Source organism: Athene cunicularia, assembly GCF_003259725.1.
Source record: "Athene cunicularia isolate RWA chromosome 5 unlocalized genomic scaffold, athCun1 chr5_part3, whole genome shotgun sequence".
In the NCBI taxonomy this organism is placed as follows: Eukaryota; Metazoa; Chordata; class Aves; order Strigiformes; family Strigidae; genus Athene; species Athene cunicularia.
Window position 1 is genome coordinate 1,319,098 of NW_020799103.1, and position 24,593 is coordinate 1,343,690.

Consider the following 24,593-nt stretch of genomic DNA (forward strand, 5'->3'; position numbering starts at 1 on the left):
CAGGGGGAGCGAACCCCTTCGGGGCGGTAAGCGCTCGGCGGCGCGGGCGGCCAAGGGCTTTCCCCGGGTGTGGGAGCGCTGCGGTGGGCTCGGAGCCCGGACCCGCCGTGTTAGTCCGTGAAACATCCTCCTCTGCTCGCGCTTCGCTCTGAACGGGGCTTCTGCTGGGTTTTTCTTCGCGCTTTGAAGTATGCGTTAACTCCGATAGCAATTGTCTTGTCATGTTCGCTGCCTTTTTAATGTGCAAATTCAGCATGTGACTTGAATTCAGCTAACTAGTTGGCTCGAAGACTGATGATGACTGTAGATTTATTTGCCCCTAGGCTTGTAGGGCTGAACCAGTATCAAAAAGTTTTAAGTTCCCTCTCAAGCTTATCGGAAAAAGATCTGGAGGTCTCTGCCGACTTTAAAACCCTTTACGATTGGCAGCCTTGCTGGTACTTTCGGCCAAAATGCCATCTGAGCGTGGAAACCAAACTGCATTCTTGTATCTAAAGATGGTCCCTGCAGGTCAAAACTGAGGCATGTTGGCATGGCCAGGAAACTTCATGGGAGTGTGGTGGACTTTTTTTTTTTTTTTTTTTTTCCCCCGTAGAGACTCTAAATGTTGTAATAAGGTGGAGCAGTGCAGTCTCGTGCCACCAGGCCTGCCTGGGGTGCAGCTGCCCCCTCTCTGACTATGCTGTTGGTTTTGAGGAAGTTCTTAATCTCTCTGTGACTCAGTGTCCTAATCTTTAAAATGGTTTAATAAGACTTGTCAGGCTTGCCTCCCAGGGATATTAACATCTAATTGATGTTCGTGAAATGCCTTGATCTGGGAGAAAAGAGGGCATCTTGATTCCCTCATTTCGCCACTCTGTATTGGTTGCTAATTATACTACATGGGTGGAAAACAGATTATCGGACAACCAAACTGGAATTCCTGTCTGTTGTCAATTACACAAGCACTGTAAATAAGTGTATGTCCATTAACACTTACTTTGAATACCTGTGTATTTATCTAAATACAGTGGGTTTATCCTTTCTGGAGGATGCATCTGAAATACTGTACTGAAGCATGAGCAAACTGTTGCTTCTAACTCCAGGGATATTATAGAGTTTTTCCTCTGTATGATGAGATCAGTAAACATTTTAAGAATTAAAATTATGTTAACTCACTTAACACTCAGCACATCCTTGATCTTAGTTTTACTCAGACTGAATTCTATGTTCAGTCTCAGTTTTTGTAATGTCTCACTTTTTCAGAAACTGGAAAAACGTTCAGTTTTAAGTTCTCTGCTTGAAAATACAAGCTATCTTTAAAACACAAGTGCTGTATTTATCTTTGTAACCATTTTACTTGCTGCCCAAAGCAGTAATTAGCCACTTTACTCCCCTGACCTGAATCTTGCCCCACCTCCTCCTTATCGCTGTGGGGCAGAGAGCAGAGCCTGCGGAGCAGCCGCACGGGGCCCAGCGGTGTAGGCCGGGGACAGCAGTATTCCGTGGATCAGCTGCTGCAGTGGGCACACCTACTTACAGCATAGGCGTTTTGGTCTTTTTCAGCTGAAGTCTTGCGGTGAGAAATTCTCGGTGCTTCTCCTGCATCCTGGTTTCTCCATAGCACAAGGCTGGAGGCTGCTTTGACGGGGCTGGCGAGTCAGGTACCAGCGCATTTGACTCATGCACTTTATTCAGTTCTCTTTTTCGTGATTGTTGCTGCAAAATGTATGTTATTTCCCATTCAACAGACCTGTAAAGTTGATACATGACAAAAGAAGGCTTTAAAATGCTGCTTGACGTTAGTTAGTGCTGTTCTCTTCATAGTACTAGAAAAAGAGATTGGAGGTGCATCTTATACTGGGTGGTGGAGCATTGAAGTTCTGATGAGAAACTGAAGGATCCTGCATTTCAATTCCTCTTGCCTACAGCAAGTGACATAACTTTTTCTGCCCTGTCTGTAAAACTAGGTGAGTTCTTAGCAAACCAGTACATAGAAATGTATAGAAAAGTATACAGAAATGAGAAGTCATTTCTGTTTGAAAATCTGAATATTTTTTTTCTTAGTTGCCTTAATGTCACTCTAAAGGTGTATGCAGTACAATATCCCTGATATTAGGGGAGTGGTTGCACTGCTGGTTGTGAGGAGTTCAGATTTCCTTCAGTTTTGTCTAGAATCTAGAAGTAAATATGATCTGAAAAGATTTTTTTTCTAAAATATTTTGAAGCAGCATCTTCTTGCCTGGTGGCTGTGTCCCACTCCTAATGGAGATGAGCGTGTCTATTTTTTGGCTGGAGGTGTTCTTTAAGTGTAAGAAACCATAACACAAGAGAGGTGATAGCCCTTCGGTTTCTTTGTGAGTATGCTTTAAGTCTTTCACCTCTTTTAGTATGTACTTTGTATCTGCTCCAGCTCTCTCACTGCTCTGGTATTTTATAATTAGTATCTTGAAAACTCAAGGGAAAACTTTCAAATGCTATATATTTCCCATTGGGACTCTTCCATGTAGCTGTAACATTTGTTGTGAGTCCTTGGTAACGTGTATCTGTTCCTCAGGAGTCCTTCATCTCAATTTGATTCCCCTGGCGTCAGCAGAAAACCTCTGCTTTCTACTGGAATAGGATTTGCTTCTTAGGGACATGGTGTGTTTTGATTCCCTTAAAACAAAGACAATTCCAGATGACTGAAATGGAGGTCTGCCTCCCTGTACAGTCCTTCTGTTTTCTCAGCTTGCTCGCGTGTTGTGTGCGGGGCCAGCGAGCTCCAGAAAGGCTGAGGGGTTGCTCTGTACAGGCAGCCTGGCACGCCTGTATCCGTATAGTACATGAGTACACGTATCGTACACGTTTAGCATCTGCGTTTAGTATGTGAGCAAATTGTTTCTTTGCACCTTTTCTTTTCAAGCTCTTTCTGCGTGAGGTGACCATTGATTTGGAAAACGCAGGCTCTGCTCTGTGTCTGGCAGCCTGGCTGCCAAGGGATGGCACACTGTGTGCTTTGCTCATCACTGCAGGTTTCAGAGGTGTTTATGCTGCAGATTGACTCCTTCAGAAGCGGTATTAGTAGTTCGGGGTATTCCAGCACGGTACATTAGACTGTTTCCAGAAAATACAGACATTCTAATTTAAGGCTATTAAGTGTCCACTGATTCGGTGACTGTGCAGATACGTAGTTAATATTGTATTGTGACACATTCTAGAAATTGCTGGGTTTATTTTTGACATGGAGAAGATGACTAAGAATAACTCTTTCATCTATGCATAGTTACATTTACAAGCAAGTAAAAACATCCCCAAAATGATCTTTAGTCATGTTCAGACTCTTAGTTCCATGAAAGGGAAAAAATTCAGACTCGCTTGAAACTGAGCTGTGTGCTATCAAGCCTTCTTCCTGCTCTGGGTTCATAACCCCCATTCAGTGAGGGGTTATATCTCGGGAGGGGGAAGGGTTGCTTTGTTTTATTATCTCCTCCAAAATCTTGCTGGTAATTTACTGTGCAGGGAGGGGAGCAAGAGAAGCCCCATTCTGTGTTGGGAAAGGCAGGCCCTACCACAAGCCCAAATTATGATAGACACTACTGCTCTAGCTTATGTTTAGTTCAAGTTCTAATTATTTTTATTTTGGTGTCCCAGTAACACTGATGTAACTAGGAGGAAACTTGGGTTCATTTCTTGTTGCTATTTTCCTCCCTAGAGTTGTAATGGTAAAACCTGGCGAGGAGGGAGTAATTCTGAAGACAATCCATGAGTTCAGAGATCACCTGCCTGTCTGTTTCTGGACGCTTTGCTATGATTTGTTAACTGGTCTCTGAAAGCTTCCTATCTGGGGCCTGACTCCTTCAGGCAGATGGTTTATTGAATTGTGTGATGGGAGTATGTGGATTAGATTTAAACTTTTGTTCTCGTCACTGGCATCTTGTCTGCATTGGTCTGAACACATGCCAGCAGTTTCTGCACTTGCTGCATTCAGCCAAGTGGATATTACCAGTTCAGCTTTAGAATGACTACACCTGCCATTGTAAGAGTGTGTTGGGGAGTTTTGGCTTCCTAAAAAGCGGGTTATTTGGATCTGTTAGTCCACGATAAATCCTTCTCAGACTTTTTAAGCTTGCAGCTTATTGCCTGTGTAGGCTTCAGTAATGCCTAAGGGGGTGTTACAGTTCATCCGTCATCTTTCTGTGTAGCATCGAAACAGAGTTTCCAAAACCACGTGAAATTTTTGTTGAGAATATGTGGGGATGTTTTGTAATCAACTTTAAATGGTTTTATGCTAATTTGATTTCTTATCTTAACTCCTCTGCATATTTTATGGTTGGGGTTTTTTTATATAGTGTTACTTCTGAAAGACCAAGTGGTTCAGATAACATATTTTGCCATTTTCTTACCTGAATAGGCAACTCCAATAGCCAGTTAGAAAATTTTAAGTCTTCCAAGCTGGTTTTTGCTAGTCTGTCATATGCAAAATGCATATGATTGGAATCCAGCAAAAAATTAACAGTTTTGAAAAAAGGAGAGTAGGAGTTTTCCTCTCTCTTTGAGAAGATTTGGGTTTGGCAGATAGTGGAATTCTTTTTTGTATGTAATCAGATGAGAGTGTATCGCAGTGAGTATAATCTGTGTTATTGGCTGAGGTGAGTCCCATCTGTTAGTGGTGTTAGAGATGTGCAATGCCCTTGGCCTCTAAACTTATGCACACGGGGAGTAACACAGAGGGATTTAGAGAGACAAATGCAGTCTCTGAAGGCAGTTGCTAAAAGCAAGGGAGAAATTAATAATGCAACGCAGTGTTCTCTGCTGACACCCTTTCCAGCTGAAAAAACCCCTATGGTTAAACATTAGCCTTAAGGAACTTTGCAAGATGCTGGGCAGTTTTTGGTTTCTGCTTACTCTTGAGATCAGCTTCCTTTAGTAGAGGATCATCTATTGTATATGCTTGTTACCAGGCTGTTTCTTATGGATTTTCTTCATGCTCTGTCACCTTGTGCTGACCTGGGGAATAATTTTAAGTAGCAATTGGAGCTGATTAGGAGCAAATTCAGGGCTTGTGTTGCAAGGAGGTACTTGGGCTTGACTTCATGGTAGTGTGTACCCACTTCTGCCTTTTATTTATTAAAAACATTCTTGTCAGCATCATTTTGCCCCAGCTGTGGACCTGGTACAGTATGTACTTGTACACTTGAATCACCATTGCTTTTCTTCTGTTAGAGGCTGTAAAGGAGTGAGCATCCTGAGATGAGAACTTCCTTCTCCAGGTCTCATTTCCATCCTAGCTGGACTGAAGGAACTGTTGATGGAATGTGATATTTGGGTTTGGATAATTTATGTGAATGAGTTCTCTTTCAGATCCAAACTGCTTGCTGTCTGCTCAGTATTTGGTTTTCCCTGTTCACTGAGTGCTACTAATACCTGTGGTTGCCACCTAAGCATCCTTTATATCAGTTCAGAAAATTGTTTAATTAGTTCCATGGCTGTAGGGGACAGAAGAATATTGAAGTCTGGAGCCATTTTTCATATTTCCGAGTTTTGCTTCATAAGATGAATGCAGAGTGTAGGTTCTTCCCATTTCTATCTATGGATTTTTTTTAATTAACAGCTGGCACTTTTCCATACAGTATTTGTGTTCAGAACATAAATGTGGTTGAATATCAGAAATGTGCATGTGTTAAAGGCTTGGAAACAAGCTCCATAAATACGAACTATTGGTGCATATTCCAAACTGAATTCAATGGATGTAACCAAATGCCTCTTGCTGTAATTACTCTCTGAAACACTGCCCTTGCACCAAGTCAACGTTAGGTGTTCTAGCAAATGCATTAGGGAGAACAGGGCTTGTTTAAAGAACTAAATACATCCCAACAGTGAACATCTTAAGACAAAAGAAATCACCTTTCTGTTGTTCTGATGGGGGTGTATGGGAGAAGGAAGAAGGATGAGGGTGGTTGACTTTATTTCCTGGAAATGAATAGCATACATTTTTCAGCGCATAAAACGGATATTACTCAGTTTGACCTGCTTCCTAGTAAAAGTGTCTTGAAGCGGGGATTGGTTTAAATCTGTTGCCTGCATTCCTGACATAGAGCATTGTGTGATGCTATCTTGACGCAGAGGCCTGCAGTGTGCCATGATGTATAAATAACCCTCTGTATCAAAGGTAATTTGAGACGGCGTGCCAAATATTTAATGAAGCGCTGGGTACCTGGTATGTATTGGGGTGCAGGTATCTGAGCTGGGACTGCGGCCGAGGGGCGGTGAGTGAGGTAACACTCCCCAGCACGGGCTGCAGAGCTGCTCTGTAGGGTACAGCACGGCATAACCAGCGCTGCAGGTCAGCCACATCCTATTTGTAACTTTGATGCTTAGATAAGGGACAGAATAGCTTGATGTGCACTAGGCCGACCTGCTTTGTGCATGGCATCAGGAAAAAAATTGCCTTTAGTATTCTCTGCAGAGTAATTTTAATAAATACTTCGCGTATCAATTTTCAAGATAAATCTAGAACGGCGTACGGAGGGGAATGGCTTTATTCCTTTGGAAGCCCCCCTGGAGGTGGACTCAGTGTGGGAAAGGAGATTCACGAGGTCTTTATCTGACACTTGTCTCTGCAGAAATGCAAAGGGCAGGGTTATTTTTTCTCCATTTTTTCTTTTTTACCAAGGAAGGAGTTGTTGTTGTTTCCTGTATGCAGAGGGCTCCAGCAGTGTTTCTAATGCGATTTCATGACAAACACAGAAGCTTGATAATAATTGAAGGCCTTCTTTATGCGTGCCTTTAAATATATACCCCCGAACCTGTATATAGCTACCTCTTTAGCTATGACCTGCCTTAATGAATGAATCGATGGTATTAGTAACTTGCATGTAGAAGCATCTTCAAGCTCAGTTACGGAGCTGAAATACTTGTCTACCATTTATGTTTAATCATGCATTAATAGAGAATAAAAGGAATTACATGGCTGTTTTGGAGCAAGGTGAGACGCTTTTGTGTTTTGCTCACAATACTTTCCTCGTACAAAGGTAAATCCAAGGTTCAACATGACATTCAATAAAATACACAAATGACCTAACACTGTGTTTGACAGAGTTTCTTGACTCAGCTTTTCTTAACGGAGCATTTGTATGCATCCTTCAGGTGGTCAGGTAAAGCAGGTAGTTTTACGAAGTAATGTCAATATGAAACTCTTTTGCCCTTTGAGGTAAAGCTTTGTGGATTCTTTGACAAGTAAAACATTCGACAGGACACAACTGACCCAGAACTTAATACGATATCTGTCCAAAAGGTAATCTGGTTCATTTGAAATCTCAAGCCAACATAACTACAGACACTGGCTTCTGGAAAAGAGCTCTGTAATTATTTGTCTTTTAGTTTGCTGATTTCTAAGATAAATAAAGGAATAACATATATAGGATAGCAGGTCTGCATTTGTATACCAGATTTAATTTGAGTATCGATGCAGATATATCACAGGTTTTTTTACTCTAATAGTTCTCATGTGCAAAGAGACTGTGAACCACTTTCCAGTTTTATCTGCTCTACTGCAGTAACAATGGCAAGGCTCTGCTTGTGTCTGCCTCCTCGGCTGCTCTGCAGCCAGCGTGCCCACCCGTGCGCAGAGTTCACTGAAGAGCGTCAGAGAAAGCTACTGGTACTTCTACAAAGTAGAAAGTGACTTCATTACTTTGTCTAACTTTCCTACTAGGCTTTGTAAGGTTGTGATCAGTGCTTCCGATGAGTTCATGGAAGCCTTTGTTGCATTTATTTTTAATGACTGTTTCTCTAATGAGGAAAATACACCTTTGTCATACTAAGAAGCAGCTCATGTTTTGAATCCAAATTTTCCTGCTTTCCTTATGGATTTTCTGTCTAGTATTTTGTGGGGCTATTATGCCAGATGCAGGGCTGAATGAATGTGGCTTTTCATTTTGGAGGAGGAAGTGAAGCCAAGCAGTGGGTTTTTTCCCTTTGGCTGTTGATTCCATTATGATTTTAATGATTGTTCTGCTTTCTTGGGGGAAGATATCCAGAAGAGAGAGCGCTTTTCTCTTTTCTGCCAGGTCTGGGGAGTTTAAAATGAGAACTAATTGATTGTTCTGGACGTAGTCATCAGAAACTAGTATTGACAACATAAGTATTACCTCTCACTATATTAAAATTAAGCAAAAAAAGGCAACATTTACATTAATTATTTACCTACCTTACAGGCATGTATTCACATGAATAGTCTCTGTCAAGTGTATCTGCACTCACCTTTCTATTTTTAGAAATAGGATCCTAATCTTACCTGGTACATTCTAATCATAAATAGAATGTTAAGTCATTGTCCTGTGTGAATAGTTGTTTCATACCTTGTGATGTGTTTGTTTTTTTTTTTCTTGTTAAGGCTTCTTAAACTTAATTAGCAATGTTCTGTCTTTTCCCATATTTGCAGGTTGGTGGGAGCGGGGAGATAGGAAGAAATTACCTTTTATTTTTCAAATTGGTGGTTGGGCATTGACGTACCCGAATACGTGCTTAGTCATGTGCTGTGATGCTGATGAGTTTCGCTTGGCACACCCCAGCAGATGCAGTCCCTCCCCTGTTTTCAGCAGAGCCATCTTCTAGAGAGTGGTGCAATTGTAGATGACTGGATTTGTTTTACAGCGGTGACACAGTGTAATGATAACCTTGCCAGTGCTGAGGGGAGGTGGAAACAGCTGCACTTTGCTTGTATAGCATGTTTAAAAATTTCTCTCAAGGTACTGTGACTTGAAGGTGTTGGTCAGTGTCACTTCCAGAATTGTCATGAACTTCTGTAAGAAACTGGCCAAGTGGCAGAGACTTGGGCCAAAGGTTCTTTTTTCTTCCACCAAAATTGTATTTTAGTTGCTTATTCATTTTTTTTCTTTGCCATTTTTTTTCTCCTCTAAGCCTATATTCTAGTTTATGTTCCTATCACCCCCCAGCAGTAAAATTTTCAGCTTTAAGCTGTGAGATGAACTGGTGTGCAACCTCATAGGGGTCAGAAAAACAGAATGTAGGCAAGACTGTAGAGAAATGTGTTTGAGAACTGCTGTGGTAATTGTGTTGGTAACTGTTGCTAATAATCTGGGTTTTCTGTCTGGGAAATACGAGCATGTATTTATTAACAGGTGAGGCACCTGTGCCCGTACGGTTACAGCAGTCTCTGCTCTGTGAGCACTCCCTCTGCCTGCTCAGGTGTTTTGTAGATCCAGAGAAGTGGCTGTGCTGAATGTCCTTGGTTGAGATCCTTGCGCCTGCCTGTTGGGTGTGTGCCTTAAGCAGATTTACTAATCTGACCTTTTAACCCGCTGATGATTAATAGACCTCTGCCAGCGCGCTACGAGACAGGGTTACTCCGGAGTGGCCCTGCCAGTAAAGGTCTGCCACGAGGTAAAAGGAGTCATCACGTAAGTGCAGCTGCCCCGGCTGCAAGATGGCTGTATGGGGCCTGCGCAAAGCTGTCAGCTTCTGTTTTTAGAAATGAAGGGTGCTTTTCAGGCAGTTAGGGTATAGTCTGACCTGAAAATACCGAGGTGAACTGTTCACACGTTGCCATATGCTGCCTGCCAAAATGCCTTGGGGAAACGTGCTCTGCAAAAATTGATTCATAATTAGTTGATGTGCTGGATATTAGGAGTCCAGTAAAGTGCTGCCTTCTGCACTTTATTCTCATAATCTCCCTTAGACTCAATTCAAAGTTTCACATGCACATCTGTCGAGCAACAACAGGAGATTGTAGTGGCCATTGGTGTAACTCAGCATTTGTAATTTACACCTCTTTAAAATTATTTTAGTCTTTTATGAAAACATACGGCATCTTTTGTCACAGCGAAAAAAAAAAAAAAAGCTGCTAATTGAAGAATCCTATCATGTTAGTCATAGAAAGCTAGGAATAAGCTGTTCTGTTTAATAAACATGACCATTAGGGCATCTGGTAAGCAAACACCTTGTTACTAAGACTTTTGAATTTTTCTCGGCGTGCTTGTGTTGCTCCCCCAGAGGCAGTACGCTGGGCACGCTCACTGCCAGGTTGGAGGTCAGCAAGGGGCAGAGGTGGAAGAGCCCCAGCTATACCTGATGTGGCAAGGAGGGCTTTGGATTGTGTAGCACAGATAAACTAATATAGGGAATAAAAGGGAAGAGTTTTTCATGAAAGGCTCTGCATTGTTAGTGGCATCAGGAGCCTTGGGATATGTGCTTAAATCACTGTAATAGACCCTTGGATCTTTGTGTGTGTGGCTTTAAATGTGGCAGATTAAGGCAGCAGGTTAATCTGGCTAGAAAGGAGCCCGTTTTCCCTAGATGCAGCCAGTGGTATGTCTGATGGACCGCGTTTGAAAGGAACTCCCTGAAGCCGATGGCATCAGTGAAGAAGTCCTGCTCGGTCTAGCTTTGATGGCATGAGGTGAGGCAGCCCTCATCCTGCCGAGCTGCACCAGACACCAGAAGCTCCATCAAAGAGACAGCGATGTTCAAAGCCTTTGCTGTGATAATCTGTGCTATGCACAGGGGAGATTCTGGAGTATTTGAACTGAATGTATTTCATAGTGATCTGCACTTGGCAGGAATGGGGCAGGGGTAAAAACTCCCGCGTTGTACTTTAAAGGAGTGGACTGATTTGGGAACTGTTGCGCTCCATTTCTGCCTCCCTTTCATAAGGATTTCTGATTTAGAAGTGCAGTATGGAAATATCTTGACTGGCATATGACCTTTTTTCATGCTGGTGTGTCTTTTTGGTTTTTTTTTTCCTTTGGCTACTGGTTTAAGAGTTTTCATTTAAGTATTATCTGGCTGCAGACTTGCATGCAAAAAGAAGCACTGTTCCTTGACAATTTTGCTTCCAGAGCTCATATAAACTTTAAACTTGTTCCATCCTTCTTCCTCCTCAGATTATTTCATTTGAGGTTTAGATTGTACGTTGACTCACTTTTTCTTTTCGATGGGAGTGAGCTCATGCTGTGCAGATGGTATGCATTTGGACATGGTGTGCCAACTGTCCAAAACTCCTGGTGTCTTTTTGTTCTCTCCGTGCAGTAACTGCACAATACCTGAAACGCAATTGTGATCACATGCCTGTGGGTGCAGCATGTACCGAAGAACCTGTTTTTAACTTCGGTTCAAAATTGAAAGGGGAAATGCTGCAATTTCACATGAATCATAATTCCGCTTTTACTTCAGAAAATCTCATTGCTTTCCTTGTGCTTTACACAGTGCATCACTTGCTCTTTCTCTCTGGTAATCCAAGGAGCAGTTTCAAGCAACTGTTTGGGGGGAGAAGAAAATATTCATGTGTACTTTACAAAAAACCCCAAACCCCAGCTGGAAAGAAAAGCTGAAGAGCAAAATCAGTCCAACAGTACCTCTAAAGTTCTTTTTTCTTTTTTTTTTTTTTTTCTTCCCCCACCCCAGTGCTTTACAAAGGTGCTAGATTATCTTTAGGGGTGTTTCTGCCAGTTTGGATTTTCTTTGCAGCAGAGTAATGAACGGTGTTGCATGAGGGTCCTTCAGCTGCTCATCCCTCACCAGCACTGTCACTGTGCTGTGCCGGAGGCAATGGCAGGATTTGGTCTGGTCCAAACACAGATCTGCCCTGCTCTGTGTGTGCCTGTCCTTCACCAGCCACCCGCCTGCTGATGCCCAGGCCAGAAGTCAGGCTGTGATGGCAGTGGCAGAGCGAGATGCCAGATGCAGATTGCTGCGGGCTGTGATGAAATAGCTAAGGAAGTGCAGTACAAGTAAAGGCTGGTTTTGTGCTGTTTCCACGGGTTTATGAACACGCAGAGCCCCACGCAGTGAGCTCCAAGGATGTCCTACTTTTGAAAGATGCTGCAACAAAGGCTGTGCTGGTTTTTGCATATAGCTCTTGGGGCAGTGGTTGCGTTAGCATTTAATCACAGTGGTAATACAGGCACTGTATTAGGGCATTAGCTAACTCTTTATTCCTGGTAAACTAAGGCTTGATTACTGGAGTGTAGATAAAGATCTGGTTGCACATTTCAGCGAATAAAAGCAATACTGTTTACCTGTATGCAGAAGAGAGGGAAAAATCTGTGCTAATGTAAAACTGGGGAGAAGTCCAAGCCAATGTAAGGTCTCGGGCTCAGTAACAAAACTATTTTAGAAGTCATATTTGTAAAGTGGAGAACTTCAGAATATTTCCTTTGTGAATAGCTTGCATCCAGAAGTTTTTCTCTCCATCCTTTTTTCTGATGGTCGATTGCCCGTTTTCTTTTTTGGTACCTATAAGTTGGGGGATATTAAAATTGTCTGAACTATATGTGAAGGAACTGTAATCACGAAATACATCTTCACATCTTCAGTTGGTTTCCTTTATGTGAGCATCTTGGATGAAGGGAATTTGGGTTTTCTTCTGCTCAGAAGTTAAGAAAAAACTTTCATTATTCTGACAGTTCCTGCTGTTGGCAGAGCAGGCGTGGGGAGGGAGGGGGTCAGGCTGTGTGGGCTCAGCCTTGGAGACCACGCAGGGGCCATGAGCAGCCCGCGGTGGTGGGGGCGAGGGCGCAGGCACCCCACACCCTCCCTAGTGTGGCCCTGGGGGCTGTCAGCACTGTGGCATGGGCCAGTGGGCGTCCAGCTGGCTGGCAGAGGCTGGGCTGGGCTGAAGCAAAACTAATTTGACCCAAGAGGTTTCTGTAAACTATTTTCCCTCCTAAATTGTTGTTTTCTCTCACAAAGCCAGCTCTAATCAGGACCTTGTGTACCAGGCACTCTGCAAACCCAGAACCAGTTCATCCTTTCTCTCTCTGAAAATTACAGACTGTGAGAGTTGAGGCACCAGAGCAGCTTCAGCTCTGTTTCCCTGTAGCTGTTGAAAGGGAAGAAATGCGGTGCATTTAATCTGCTCCGGTACTGCAAACATTATACTCAAGTAAGCAACATGTAGTCACCACATGATGTCATTTCAGGATCCCCAAACAGCTGTCGCTGTTACACGTAACCTCCTGTTACTATATGGGAATGAAATGGTAGCGCTGCTTTAGGGCTTTCTGCTTGTGTCTAACATACCTGCCATGGTTTTGCACTTACACGTGCTCAACTCTTTGAAAGCACTGTTGACGTTAACTTATATATATATGTGTGTGTGTGTGTTGATGTTGGCCATAGCCTCCCTACGGATGCATTCTTTCATTAAGAAATTTTGAATCTCCTATAAAGTGCATGTTAGGACTAAATGACAGTGAGAAAAGTAACTTTTTAGAAGAAAACCTGGCGTTATTCTTTAGAAGTGCCTGCGTTCCTATGGTGTCTGCCCACTTACATGCAGTAAACTACACATACATGGAAAAATAGATTTTCTAAATGAAAGAATGACTAATGAAGAGCCTGATGATAACATCAGCTCTGTATTGAAGCGCAGGTCGTTCTGCTTGGCAGGTGACTGGTAGCAAGTGGTAGCAACATGCAAAGGTGCATCCACCTCTGACCTGTAATGTTGTTGACAGGATCAACTGAGTATTTAAGCTTCAGGCTTTTGGAACCATGCTGTGTGATAAACAATTACTGTTAAAAAGTGGGGGGTTTTGTTTCACATTTTCTAGTAATCTTTTTTGTGCTGGAGAAGATGAATCATAATTTAATTCTGACTATATCTCAGCTTGCCTTGTGAAAACAGTGATGCATTTGTCATCTCTCCTATTATTGGTTAATGATGTTACACCCTCAGAGGATTTTTTTGAAGGGGCTGCTTCCTAACATTTTATTCCCACTGGTGTTTGTTTTTTTTCTGATGGGTTTCCCAAAAATAATGTTTCAAGATGTATTTTCTTGCTTGAGAGGATTTTTCTGCAGCAGAAATGGATGATGTTTTTGTAACTCTATTGGAATCTTTATTTGGGTTTTTAATACTTTGTTTTTCTTCATTTTTTGGGAAGTCAAGGCTGAGAGAGGGTAGAAATTGTCCTGAACATTTTCTTCCAAAAATACTGTTTCTACTTTCAGAAGCAGTGTCTTTTCTAGTCTCTTCTGGTAACTATGGGTCCAGTTTACAAGGACAAAAACAACACATATAAAGCAATCCCAGTACTTCCTTTGTTTTTTTCTTCTCATGTAAATGTTCCCTGGAGCAGAGTTTGATGTTTAACCTAAATTTTCTGGTTTTCCACCACCCTCTGGCTGACTTGTCTGGGAGAGGCTTTGCAGCTCTCTACTGTCATTCAGTAGCTGGTTTTCGGTGGTGAAATGACGTTGCTCTAACCAAGGAACCTAGCATTCACAACCCAAAACTGCTTTTTTTTTAAAGTTCTTTTTCTTTCTTTAACTTACTTGTGGTTCCCATGAATTTCAGTACGACTGATAACATTAATACCCCAGTAAGCTGCAGGTAGTAATGTGTGCTAGCTTGCATTAAAAAAATTATAACAATGGAATGCGTTGATTACTAAAAGCATATGTGTATGCGTATGAAATACTGCCCAGGATGTTTTATTTCTTTGATGATTGGCAATGCAGTGCTGTCTGTGTTTTCAGTGTATTAATCCTGGTTACTGATCTGGAAGTCTGATGTCTACAGATAGGGCAGCTCTGCCAAATGAATTATTGTGGTCTGGAGCTCTTGGGGTCTCGCAGCCCTTGGGGTGACTGTTTATTCCTCCTGTTCAGCTCTTGGGTAATTGCTACAGCCCGAATAACAGAGAGAAACATACTGGAGAGCAGACATATAACCAGAGATCCACACTTGGAAAGGCAAGCTGAAGTATACTCCGGAGAGCTTTTGGCATGTACTCCGTGAAAATTAACATTGATGCTGTTCTTTTTCTTCTTCCAAAACATATCCTGGGCAGTTGCCTTCAGCACAGCCAAAATTTTATATTTTTGCTTAAAAAACCCCAAACAAACATTAATTTCCTTTCTCACAGCAATCCCGAGGGGAAACAAAAGACAGTCTTATTTTGGTATCCACAGTTCTCTGGTTCCTCACTGCGAGGCACGTTCTGGTGTCTCCAGCTGATATTTTTCTGCAGCTCTCCGTTTGAGTAGCAGCGGTGCTGGTCACCTTTCTCTGCTCCGTAGTCCCTCTGGGTCAAGAGTGGCCACAGTAGGGGACGGTGTATCTGGACACAGGGTGGCTTCCAGCTGGAGAGAGCAGGAAGGCACCGATGGTGGCCCCTTCTGCCCTGCGATTCCTGCTGGGGGCCGGGAAATGTGATGACAGCTCTTCAGGCACTGCCAAAGGCCTTGGCAGTCTCGTGCTGCTGTGTCAGTTCACAGCCTATCTAGCTGCCCCATCCTTCTGGATTATCCCTATTCTCAAAGTGTCACGAACCAACATTATTTCCATGATTGCTGACTAAGAGAGTCTGCTTTTTCCTGGTTCATGTGTTTGTTCTTTTTCATGGTGTATTTACCTCCATAATTATGTCCCCATGCATACAAAGGGAAGCTGTACTAGAGGAACCTCTGCTGCCAAATGTGGCTCAGTTTTGTTGGTATAGCTGCATCTATAGCAGGGGTTTTGCTGACACAGCTCTGTCAGCTAGCGGGTATACATGTTCTCATGCTCTTCACAGACACATCTCAGTTTTCCCTGTGACCTGGGGGTGAAGAGCAGAGGAGGACGTGGGGTTGTGAGAGGGAGTGGGATGTCAAAGCTCCCACTGGCAGCCAGGCAAGAGTGTGCCAGAGCTCCCTCTCCATCATCCTCTTGTGTCATCTGCCTCTGCTCCGTGGGCCTGGCCCTGCTGCCTCCCTGCTGGATGGGATTCCTGTAATGGTAGGTAGGATATCACTTGTTCTCTAAATTAGTCTGGCCCAGTGTCCTAACTTCTTATTGAAACTAGAAGATCTTGTGCTGCTTAAAAAACAACCAACCCGCTGCCTGTTCTGTGATTAACTTTTGTATCTCTGCTGTTCCGATTTGTGAGCTTGAAATTAAATGTCACTAGAGGAAAAGAAAGGCAGGATTTTCAAAGAGCTTGAAGTTTGTCCTTTAAATTGTTTTCACTGACGGTATTTTCATAACATCTTTCTAACTTCAAATAACAGGTGCCTTTTCTTAAGAGGTACACTTACTTGCTGGCTGGTGTTATCCTTATGGTATACTTTTTTCCTTTGCTCTTATCCTAACTGAGGAAAACATCAGCATAAACTTTCTACAGTTGTTTATATTGTATTTCTAATGTACTGCAACAGAGCTGAAAAATGTTCGTTCTTGTAACCAGTCTAAACAAGAGTCAGGTTTTAGTATCTTGTTTGTGTATAACATTAACCCCGAATGACTGGCTTAATCCTGTACAGTTAGCTTTGTAGATAGAGACTGCATGAACTTTGTAGATATAGACTATATGGAAACTTGTGATCTAGTAATAGAGCTTTTAGGACCCCTGTTAGAGGTGATAATTTTTAAATATTCACTGTAACCTGCACGGAATAACTGGGCTAGAGACATTTTTCCTCAAAATCATTAGATTTAAAAGTTTAGAGTTACAATTTCCAGTGGTACAGGTACATCACTGTTACTTTTTAAAAAATATTAATTTATTTTAAAACTCCGCAAAAAGGCATCAGTATTTCTGATGATCAGTTTTAAGTATATGCTGCATACAGATGCCTGGAAAACTGTGTATTGTCACTCCCTTGACATAATTGTGCACGTGCTTTGCAAAGTGAGTATCTGGTGGCTGCAGTGATGCTCCCAGGACAGACCTTCCTGTGCAGGGGCAGGATGCTGTGAGCGCTGCGATCGCCAGTTTGCGGTTCTGTGTTATCTGAACTTCGGGTTGCAAGGGTGGCCATGTGGCAAAGCTAGTGCAGCGTGCCTGGCCCACCAGTGCCCAGCTGGGGCAGGCATTTGAGCCTCCATCGCTGGGATTACGCCTGTGGGCCCTCGGGCATCATCCCATGCTTTACCGTGCCCCTGCTGTGTGTCTGCATGAACGGAGCTGGTTTATGTGGCTGATCTCATTTTACTTGTCAGTGTCTTAGTGTATTCCCACAGCAATACTGCACAGCTCAGACCACTAATATCGAAAAACAATCTAGACTGTTTTTTAAAGCTTTCAACTTCAGAATGTGTGGAATGTGACTTAGTCTGTGTGGCAGATTAAAATAAAACAACCTACCTGTAGGATTTAATGCTCCTTGTGAACATATCTAAAATCCTCACTGCGAAGTGTTGGTGTACTTGTGCACATGCTTCCAGCTCTCTTACTGTGGTATGATTCCAGATGTAGCAGGTTAAATTGGCACAGCAGCACTTGTTGGAAGGCTTGTGTTTGAAATGTCTCATATAACTCCAGCAAAACAAGCTGATAGCGTGTACAGTAACCTGGTAAGTTCATAGGCACAGAGTGTCTCGGTAGGAACTGTTTTGAATTCCATACTTGGCCTGAAAAGTTATTTTGCAAGAGTTGTGTGGAAGTCAGCTTTTTATAAAAATACAGAAAAGTAATCTGTCTGTTTATGAAGAGAGACTGTTTGCGAGGCTTTGTTCAGAAGCAATTTCTGGTCGTTGATGTTTCTGTTAGGACTATGCATCTCAAGAAATGTGTTTTCTATTTGTCACCGACAGAAAACAAGTATTTTAGGCAAATGTACTTGTGTGTGTTTTAACTAGTTTTATAAGCAAAGCCAGGGACAGCTTCAGTTATTATCAGTCAGATATATTTTTTTCTTTTTGTTTTTTTTTCCTTCAGTTCTAGGAAAACATGCAGAGAAACCAAACCACCAGAAAGCTGTTTCCTTCAGATAGAAATAATTATATTTAAAATGGTCACTATGAAAACAAAGTGCTTAATGTCAGTAGAAACTAAGTTAAAATACCTAGGAAGTCCTGTATTACAGCCAGCCTCACTTGAAAATTTCACTTACCATAATCATATTGAGATTTTAGACAGTTGTGTTGAGGAAGAGACAGCAGAAATACTGCAGCTTTTACTGATGATGAGGGAGGTCCGAAGGAAGTGATTACTACAGATGCTGCAGAATCCAGTCTTTCCTTTCTGTTGATGTTTCTAACTGTAAGCAAACAATAAATGTATTGTATCCTGCATGCCAAACTGAAGTCTTAATAAAAGAATTTATTCTTGGTAAACATGGCAGAATTAGGGCTGTATTGAGAGTGTAATCAGGATTAGTGGTATTAAAATGCAGGGAATTTAAATATTTTTCCAATCTCCCTGAGGAACATGTTCTGAAATATTAGAAACTGACCATTAGGGGACTAAGGAAGGACTAAGTGCTGCAAGTTTTAATTAAAAGTAGAGTTGTACTCTCCAGTGGGACAACTAAGACAAAAATGGTTTTAAATTTTTGGGTATACTACCTCAGAGCACTGGTGACAAGCAATTCCCATGGTACTGCTGTCTAAAATTTATTTTCATTTAATGATTCCTATGTGTCAACGTTATTGCTAGCTGTGTTATGCTGAGAGGCTTCATGTGCAGCTGTGAACCAGCTCCCTACATCCATTTAACTAGTGATAATTAGTGGAATTGCTGACAGTGAAAGCTTTTCTTTATTATTCTGAAAATCATCTGCAGTAACAGGGCTTGTTTCACTGACAGGAAACATCAGCCAAGACTGGAAGCATTTGCTTCTGTACATGCCCCATTGCTTTAACTTCTGCTTCCTCTGTGTCCCCTCTGCACGGCTTTCCGTAAGTTACAGTAAGCTCTTCACTTGTTCCCTGGGTAGCCACCAGCATGAGCAGCCCTGTGCAGCTTTTCTTACGACCTTCCTGTTTGCCCCCGACTGGAGGCGGAAAGGAGGTTGGGCTCACTTGCTACGGTAGAAGGGATCATCAGAATGTGCCCCTTCTGCCCAGGGTCTGCGCTTTGTGCCTGGGAGCCCTCCAGAGACTCCTGCGTGGAGGGCCAGATTCCTCCGTGTGCTTAATACGTCATGCGTGGGACCTAAAGTGGCAGCTCTTGTTAGTTGTGGATCTGACCCGTGGATGCTTCAGTTCTGACTTAAAAGATCTGTTTGTCCAGACTCTTTCCTTCTCTCTCATTCTCTTCCTTTCTGAAGCCTGAATTTTCATTGGGCTCTGTAGCATTTCAGAAAAGTTCCAAATAAACTCCATTATATTTTTGGCTTGTGCCTCCAGAGGAAGTTCAGTGGTCACTTTGAAAAGGGTAGTTTGCAGTTTCAGCATCAATACTCAGCTAGGGGTTCTATATTTCATCCCCATATGATATATGATGATGGAAGAAAAAGGGTAAATATAATAATCAAAGGACTGGCACATTTCCCCAAACACTGTTCTTTTTCCACTGTAGGTAAGCAGTTTATGCATTGCCTCTTAAGTCTTTGAGACAGTTACAGATCAGGAAACTTTAATTATAGTTAAGAATTACTCCGTGCAGCTGCTTGTGCTTATTGCATTGTTTCTAGTGAGTTATGTACAATACTACAGTGAAATATTGGTGACTCCTCAGAAAAAAATGCATACTTTTCCATGAGCTGCGGATGCTTTGAGCACCATCTTCCTCTCCGTCATCTGTCAACACAGTGCTCATGCCAAAAAAAAGAGAAAGAAAAGCAGTGTTTCCAGCAAGCCAGAAACCCCAGTAACCCAAGTCCGCTGTTTCATCCTGCCTTTCTGACCACAAAACGTGGCTTTTTTGGAGAACATGACCTCTGACATGGCGAGGAGAAATGCTTCACTGGTGAGCAAATGTCTCTGAGTTGCCGCTCCACAGCGTTTTGGTGTGGACAGGATGGGAGCGTTTTGGAAGGTCTCGGAGATTTTGTGCCCAGAATGAATAGCCTCAGTCTGGCTTTGCGGTGTTGCAGGTGGTGGTGGTTGTTGTAAGGCTGGGGGAGGTGGTGTGGCTGTCCTTCCCAGCTGCGCTCTCCCCAGTAGAAAGGCAGAGGAAGCCCAGGCCTGACATGCGCGTGTGTGCAGCACCTACTTCCACTGGCTGGCATCAACCTAAAAATGTTTTCCTCCCGTTCCCTTTGCCTGCAGTGGCTCCTGCTGACCATCTCCTCTGTCTCCTCACCGTTATCAGCCCTGGCACATGCTGCTCTTTTCCTTTGGTTGGTTCAGATATGACTTCACTCTTTCAGCTTTTCTCTTCCCCAGCTTCCTTGTTGGGTGGAAACAGCTGAGGCTATAAAGATCTCTCTGTGAGCGGAAAAGATACTAATTTAAAGAGCTTGTGATCAGGCTTGCTTATCAGTTATGCCAGAGTTAACTGTTCAAGATACTTGTGTTATATGAGTGTGAGAAGTCTTGTGGTGAGCTAATGAAAACAATGGAGAGCGAGTATTGTTTTATAGCTAGTAAGTTGGTCAGTCTTTGGTAGCACTGAGGCGGTAGCCATGTGAGTTTATAGCGACTTAAGAAAACCTAATTTGGCTGCCACTCCCTTAGCTGAACTGTCTAAAGCAGAACACTTCACTGACGTTTCCCCACTCCCCAAGAAGCTATTCATAATTATTTTGAGAGAAAAGAAAAATATTTTGCTTCTGTTATAAAAAATATCTTAGGCAGGTATGGAAATCAGTAAAGTAAGTGTTTATCTTGATTTTAGTTGGTTTTTTTTAATGGGTTTTGAATCCTGGGGTGCCTCTATATCAAGCTGTGTAAGCAGCAGTGTAGCATCTTACGGTGTGCTGTTGCTATCTGTAGTTGCCCTGTGTTGCCTTCCCCTTGTAATAGCATTCGTGTCTAAAGCTTAAGCCCAGACATGTATCAGTGTCTTCGCCTGGCAGATCCCGACCTTTCCCCTTGGCCTCGGAACCCCAAACCCGCTGTGTGTCTCTGCGTTCCCAAAGCCAGGGTGGCGAGGGGAGCACGGGCCCCCTGGCAGCCGCGCTGGGGTAGCCAAGGTGGGCAGGCTCCCTCCTGCCGGCACGCAGCTGGGGCGGTTTGCTCGGTCAGCACTGAGGACTGGAACCTGGAAAGGTGCTGCCTGTCCTGAACTCCTCTTGAGTCAATGGGAGTTCATGGCACTCGGCTTCTTGAAAAATTAGACTTTCTGGAAGTCGGGGCATGCAGAATGTTTGTGCTTGTACTTCACAAAGCCACAAAGTCCTTCAGAAAAAGGGCATGGAGCATACTATAAATGAAGTATTCAGAGGGGAAAACAAAAATTTCCTGACTTATTCTTGGCACCAAATGTCTAATCATGACATTTGGTCTGACTCTCAACATTGCCAATTTATTTTACCCACAAACCAACAACAGACTGATGATGTGCACACAAAGGTTATTTATTTTGAGTGCAGCCAGGGAATGTGAGTATTCCAAATGCTTCCTTATATCTCCCAATGGGATCTCTTTAAGTTGCGTAATATTTTTCTGTATTAGAGGATTGTCAGATAGACATGGTAGGTCTCTTCTTTACTTAAATACACTGGTTATGTTTTTTCTTTGAAGGAAATGCAGGCAGAGAGTGAGGAGTTTGTGAACAGTGTTAAATTAAAAAGCATAACTTCAAAGGCCTTTCTAACAATTTATTCTAAAACTATCAGCCAACAGATGATGTTCCAAGCAAAATAACTAATTATGTGGGAGGTTAGGCAAGCATTGATTTAGTTTTTGGTTTCTTGGGCTGGTAGATAATTCTTTAATAGCAAGAAAAAGAATACATGACTCAAATCTCTGGACTTGAGTCCAGGTAGACCCTCTTCTGAGGACAAGTTGATATGATACATAACCTGTAACAATTTTCTTGGAAAATGTGAAAACCAATTGGATATTTCCTGTAGACCTTGACTGACTGTAAGACATTCCCCATTAGAAATTGAGAGTAAGGTTAAATGAAGGTAAGGGAGTGCCACAATGAACATATTTTAGTTCTTTCAAGCTTATGTTGATTTAGAATAACACCCTTATATTCTGTAAGAGCAATATTTGGAATATCAGGCGCAGTTGGACAGTGATCATGTTACTAGGAAAAGCCACTGGGGCTTAGTGGGCCAAACACCATTATATCAGCGCAGGACAAGGTAAGACTCCAAACACACACCTTCAGCATTTAGCATGTGGAGATAAAATTCCTTTGTATGCACTGCAGCACCAAACTCTTTCTCGTTTTGGCAAGAGAGTTAGAAAAAGAGGAGCTCTCTGTGGTTACTTGTTTTCTGTTTCTTCAGTTCTGGTGAAACTTGTTTCTGCTTTGCCTGTTTTGTGCGTTTGCTCATGGCAAGTGATTCTGCCAATCCTAAATTGCTCTGGCTAAGCTGCAGTCTTGGCCCTAGCTTGTGCAACAGGAGAAAATTCCCTCAAATAGTGTTGACTTTTGGCTGCAGGTTTCTAAGAATTCTGAAGACCAAAACTTTACCAGAGGTGTACTTGCTGCGACATAAATTCTGCATGAGAAAATCATCTGGACATTTGAATTTTTTTTCTTCATCTGTTATCTAGCACTTACTGAACAAAATTTAAAGAAATCCTCGGGCTTTCGGTGAAGCTGGCTGTTTTAGAAGCAGTAGGCTGGAGTTTTCATAGCAGGCTTTGCAAAGTAGATGTCGTGACAGCACAAGTATGTTATGTTCGTTTGTAATACTTACCTTAGGTGCCACTACTAACTTTTTGTACCTGGCTGTCCAGTCCCCATATGCTGTGTTTTTATGTTCATATTGGATATGCAGTTTGTGGGTTTAATTTGTTAGGCAGAACCTGCTTTAACCAAGACCTCTGTTTGTCTTTTTTAGGAATAATATGCTTGGAAGTACTTGGTGGTGTTGATCACCTGTACCCCAGCTCCAGCTGAATCCTTTTCAAACACTTCTCTCAGAACATGGGGGAAAACGATGTTGAAAAATACAGTCAAGCTGGTCAGATATTTGAAAACTTTGTACAAGCATCAACATGCAAAGGTACTATTCAGGCCTTTAATATTCTCACTCGTCAACTTGAATTGGATCCTTTGGACAATAGAAACTTTTACACCAAACTGAAGTCAAGAGTGACCACGTGGAAGGCCAAAGCTTTGTGGAATAAGCTTGATAAAAGAGCAAGTCACAAAGAGTATAAACGTGGAAAATCTTGTATGAACACTAAGGTAAGTGGAGTTCAGTTTTGGATTTCACTGCTTAATCTTTTAAACTTGTTTTTCTGTAGAAGCAAGTTCTCTACCATCGCATGCAATGTGTCCATTCAGGTAACCCTCCCTTTAATATACTTTTTGAAAGTATGGTTGATATCAACTGATTTTGACAAATTTTCAGGTATTTTTGTTCAGCAAGCTTTGTGGAACCACACAGCATGGAAGAGTGATCCTAAAAGCACCCTGCTTTGCCTCAATTGTGGCAAAAAAGTTTTCTGCCCTCTTGAGACATCAGCATCAATCAGGCATAAGATGTAAACTCCTGAGGCAGTAGGCTTCATTCATTCTAGGGTCACAGGAACTACTTGCTTTATTGAACAGGACTGTGCAAGGCGCAAATCGTGGCGTATTCAGCAGGCTCCGCAGTTTGCTGCTTGGTGCGTGCTCTAAGAGACCAGGGCTGGCCAAATGTGTTTCAGCAGGAGTTCTTAAACTCTTCTCTGGAAAGTGCTGCTTGGAGGTCTGGGGAGCTGTCTTTGTCACCTAGCGTTGCCTCTAGTTGCTAAACAAAAGCAGAAGGAAGTGCTGCGCTGTTTGTGGATTTAAGTACTGTCTGTAACTGCTTTTTTGCAAGCAGACTGTAGATAATTGCTGTGTGGTAGTTACTGAAGGATGTGGTCGTCTTGGCTGTGTAAAGGACAGGAAACGATCTGCTCTTCAGCAGAGCATGCAATACCATGTTTTGATAGAGAGAACCACTGAACATTCGTATAAATGGTGTTGACAAAACTGCACATTCTAGTTCATGCCACTTGTTTCATTTAGCTATCACAGAATATTCTTAATAGCTTTGTCTCAGAGCAATTCAGTTATTTAAGGCCAAATGACAGCTAAATGTTGCCCCAAAGAAGGGTGGGTTTTAAGAGGCTACTTGACTGTATAGAGGTAGAACAGAGAGGAAGGGCACACTGCAGGGTAACTAGACACCAAACTGGAGGGCTTTTTAATTAAAACGATTGCTGAAGTGTTATTTTATGGACTCAGTAGACAGGCGGTGTTGCAAGTCTCTTTTTCTTCTTGTTTGTATCGTTGCATTGAAAGGTCTCAAAAGGACTGGGCAGGAGGACACCATGGTATCTTGTGTTGGGTTTGTGCTACTAAAAGCTCGCCACACCTGTTGTGACCCCATGGGGGACCCACACTGGAGCAGTTTGTGAAGAACTGCAGCCTGTGGGAAGGACTCGCATCGGAGAAGTTCATGGAGGACTGTCTCTTGTGGGAGGGACCCCATGTTGGAGCAGGGGAAGAGTGTGAGGAAGGAACAGCAGAAACAGTGGGTGGTGAACTGACCACAGCTCCCATTCCCCGTCTCCCTGGGACCACTGAGGGGAGGAAGTAGAGAAAACTGGCAGTGAAGTTGAGCTCAGGAAGAAGGGAGGGGTGGGGAGAAGGTGTTTTAAGATTTTATTTCTCATGATCCTACTCTGATTTGGTAATAAATGAAACTAGTTTCTCGAGGTCGAGTCTGTTTTGCTTATGATGGTAGCTGGTGGGTGATCTCTCTCTGTCTTTATCTTGACCCATGAGTCTTTTGTTGTCTTTTCTCTCCTCTGTCCAGCTAAGAGGAGTGATAGAGCGGCTTTGGGCACCTGGTGTCCA

The 24,593-nt window shown here is 42.6% G+C and overlaps 1 protein-coding gene and 1 long non-coding RNA gene across 2 annotated transcripts in view; both read left to right on the plus strand.

Moving 5' to 3' along the window:
- The window catches only part of LOC113481332, a 658,441-nt gene that overhangs the window by 38,137 nt on the left and 595,711 nt on the right, over positions 1-24,593 (plus strand). The window lies entirely within an intron of this gene.
- MICAL2 (microtubule associated monooxygenase, calponin and LIM domain containing 2) overlaps positions 1,465-24,593 on the plus strand; it is a 124,605-nt gene continuing 101,476 nt past the window's right edge. The window contains exons 1-2 of the mRNA XM_026850856.1: positions 1,465-1,643; positions 22,600-22,949. Of these exons, the coding sequence (XP_026706657.1) occupies positions 22,686-22,949 (264 nt within the window). The 5' untranslated portion in view covers positions 1,465-1,643; positions 22,600-22,685. The remainder of the gene's footprint in view (positions 1,644-22,599; positions 22,950-24,593) is intronic.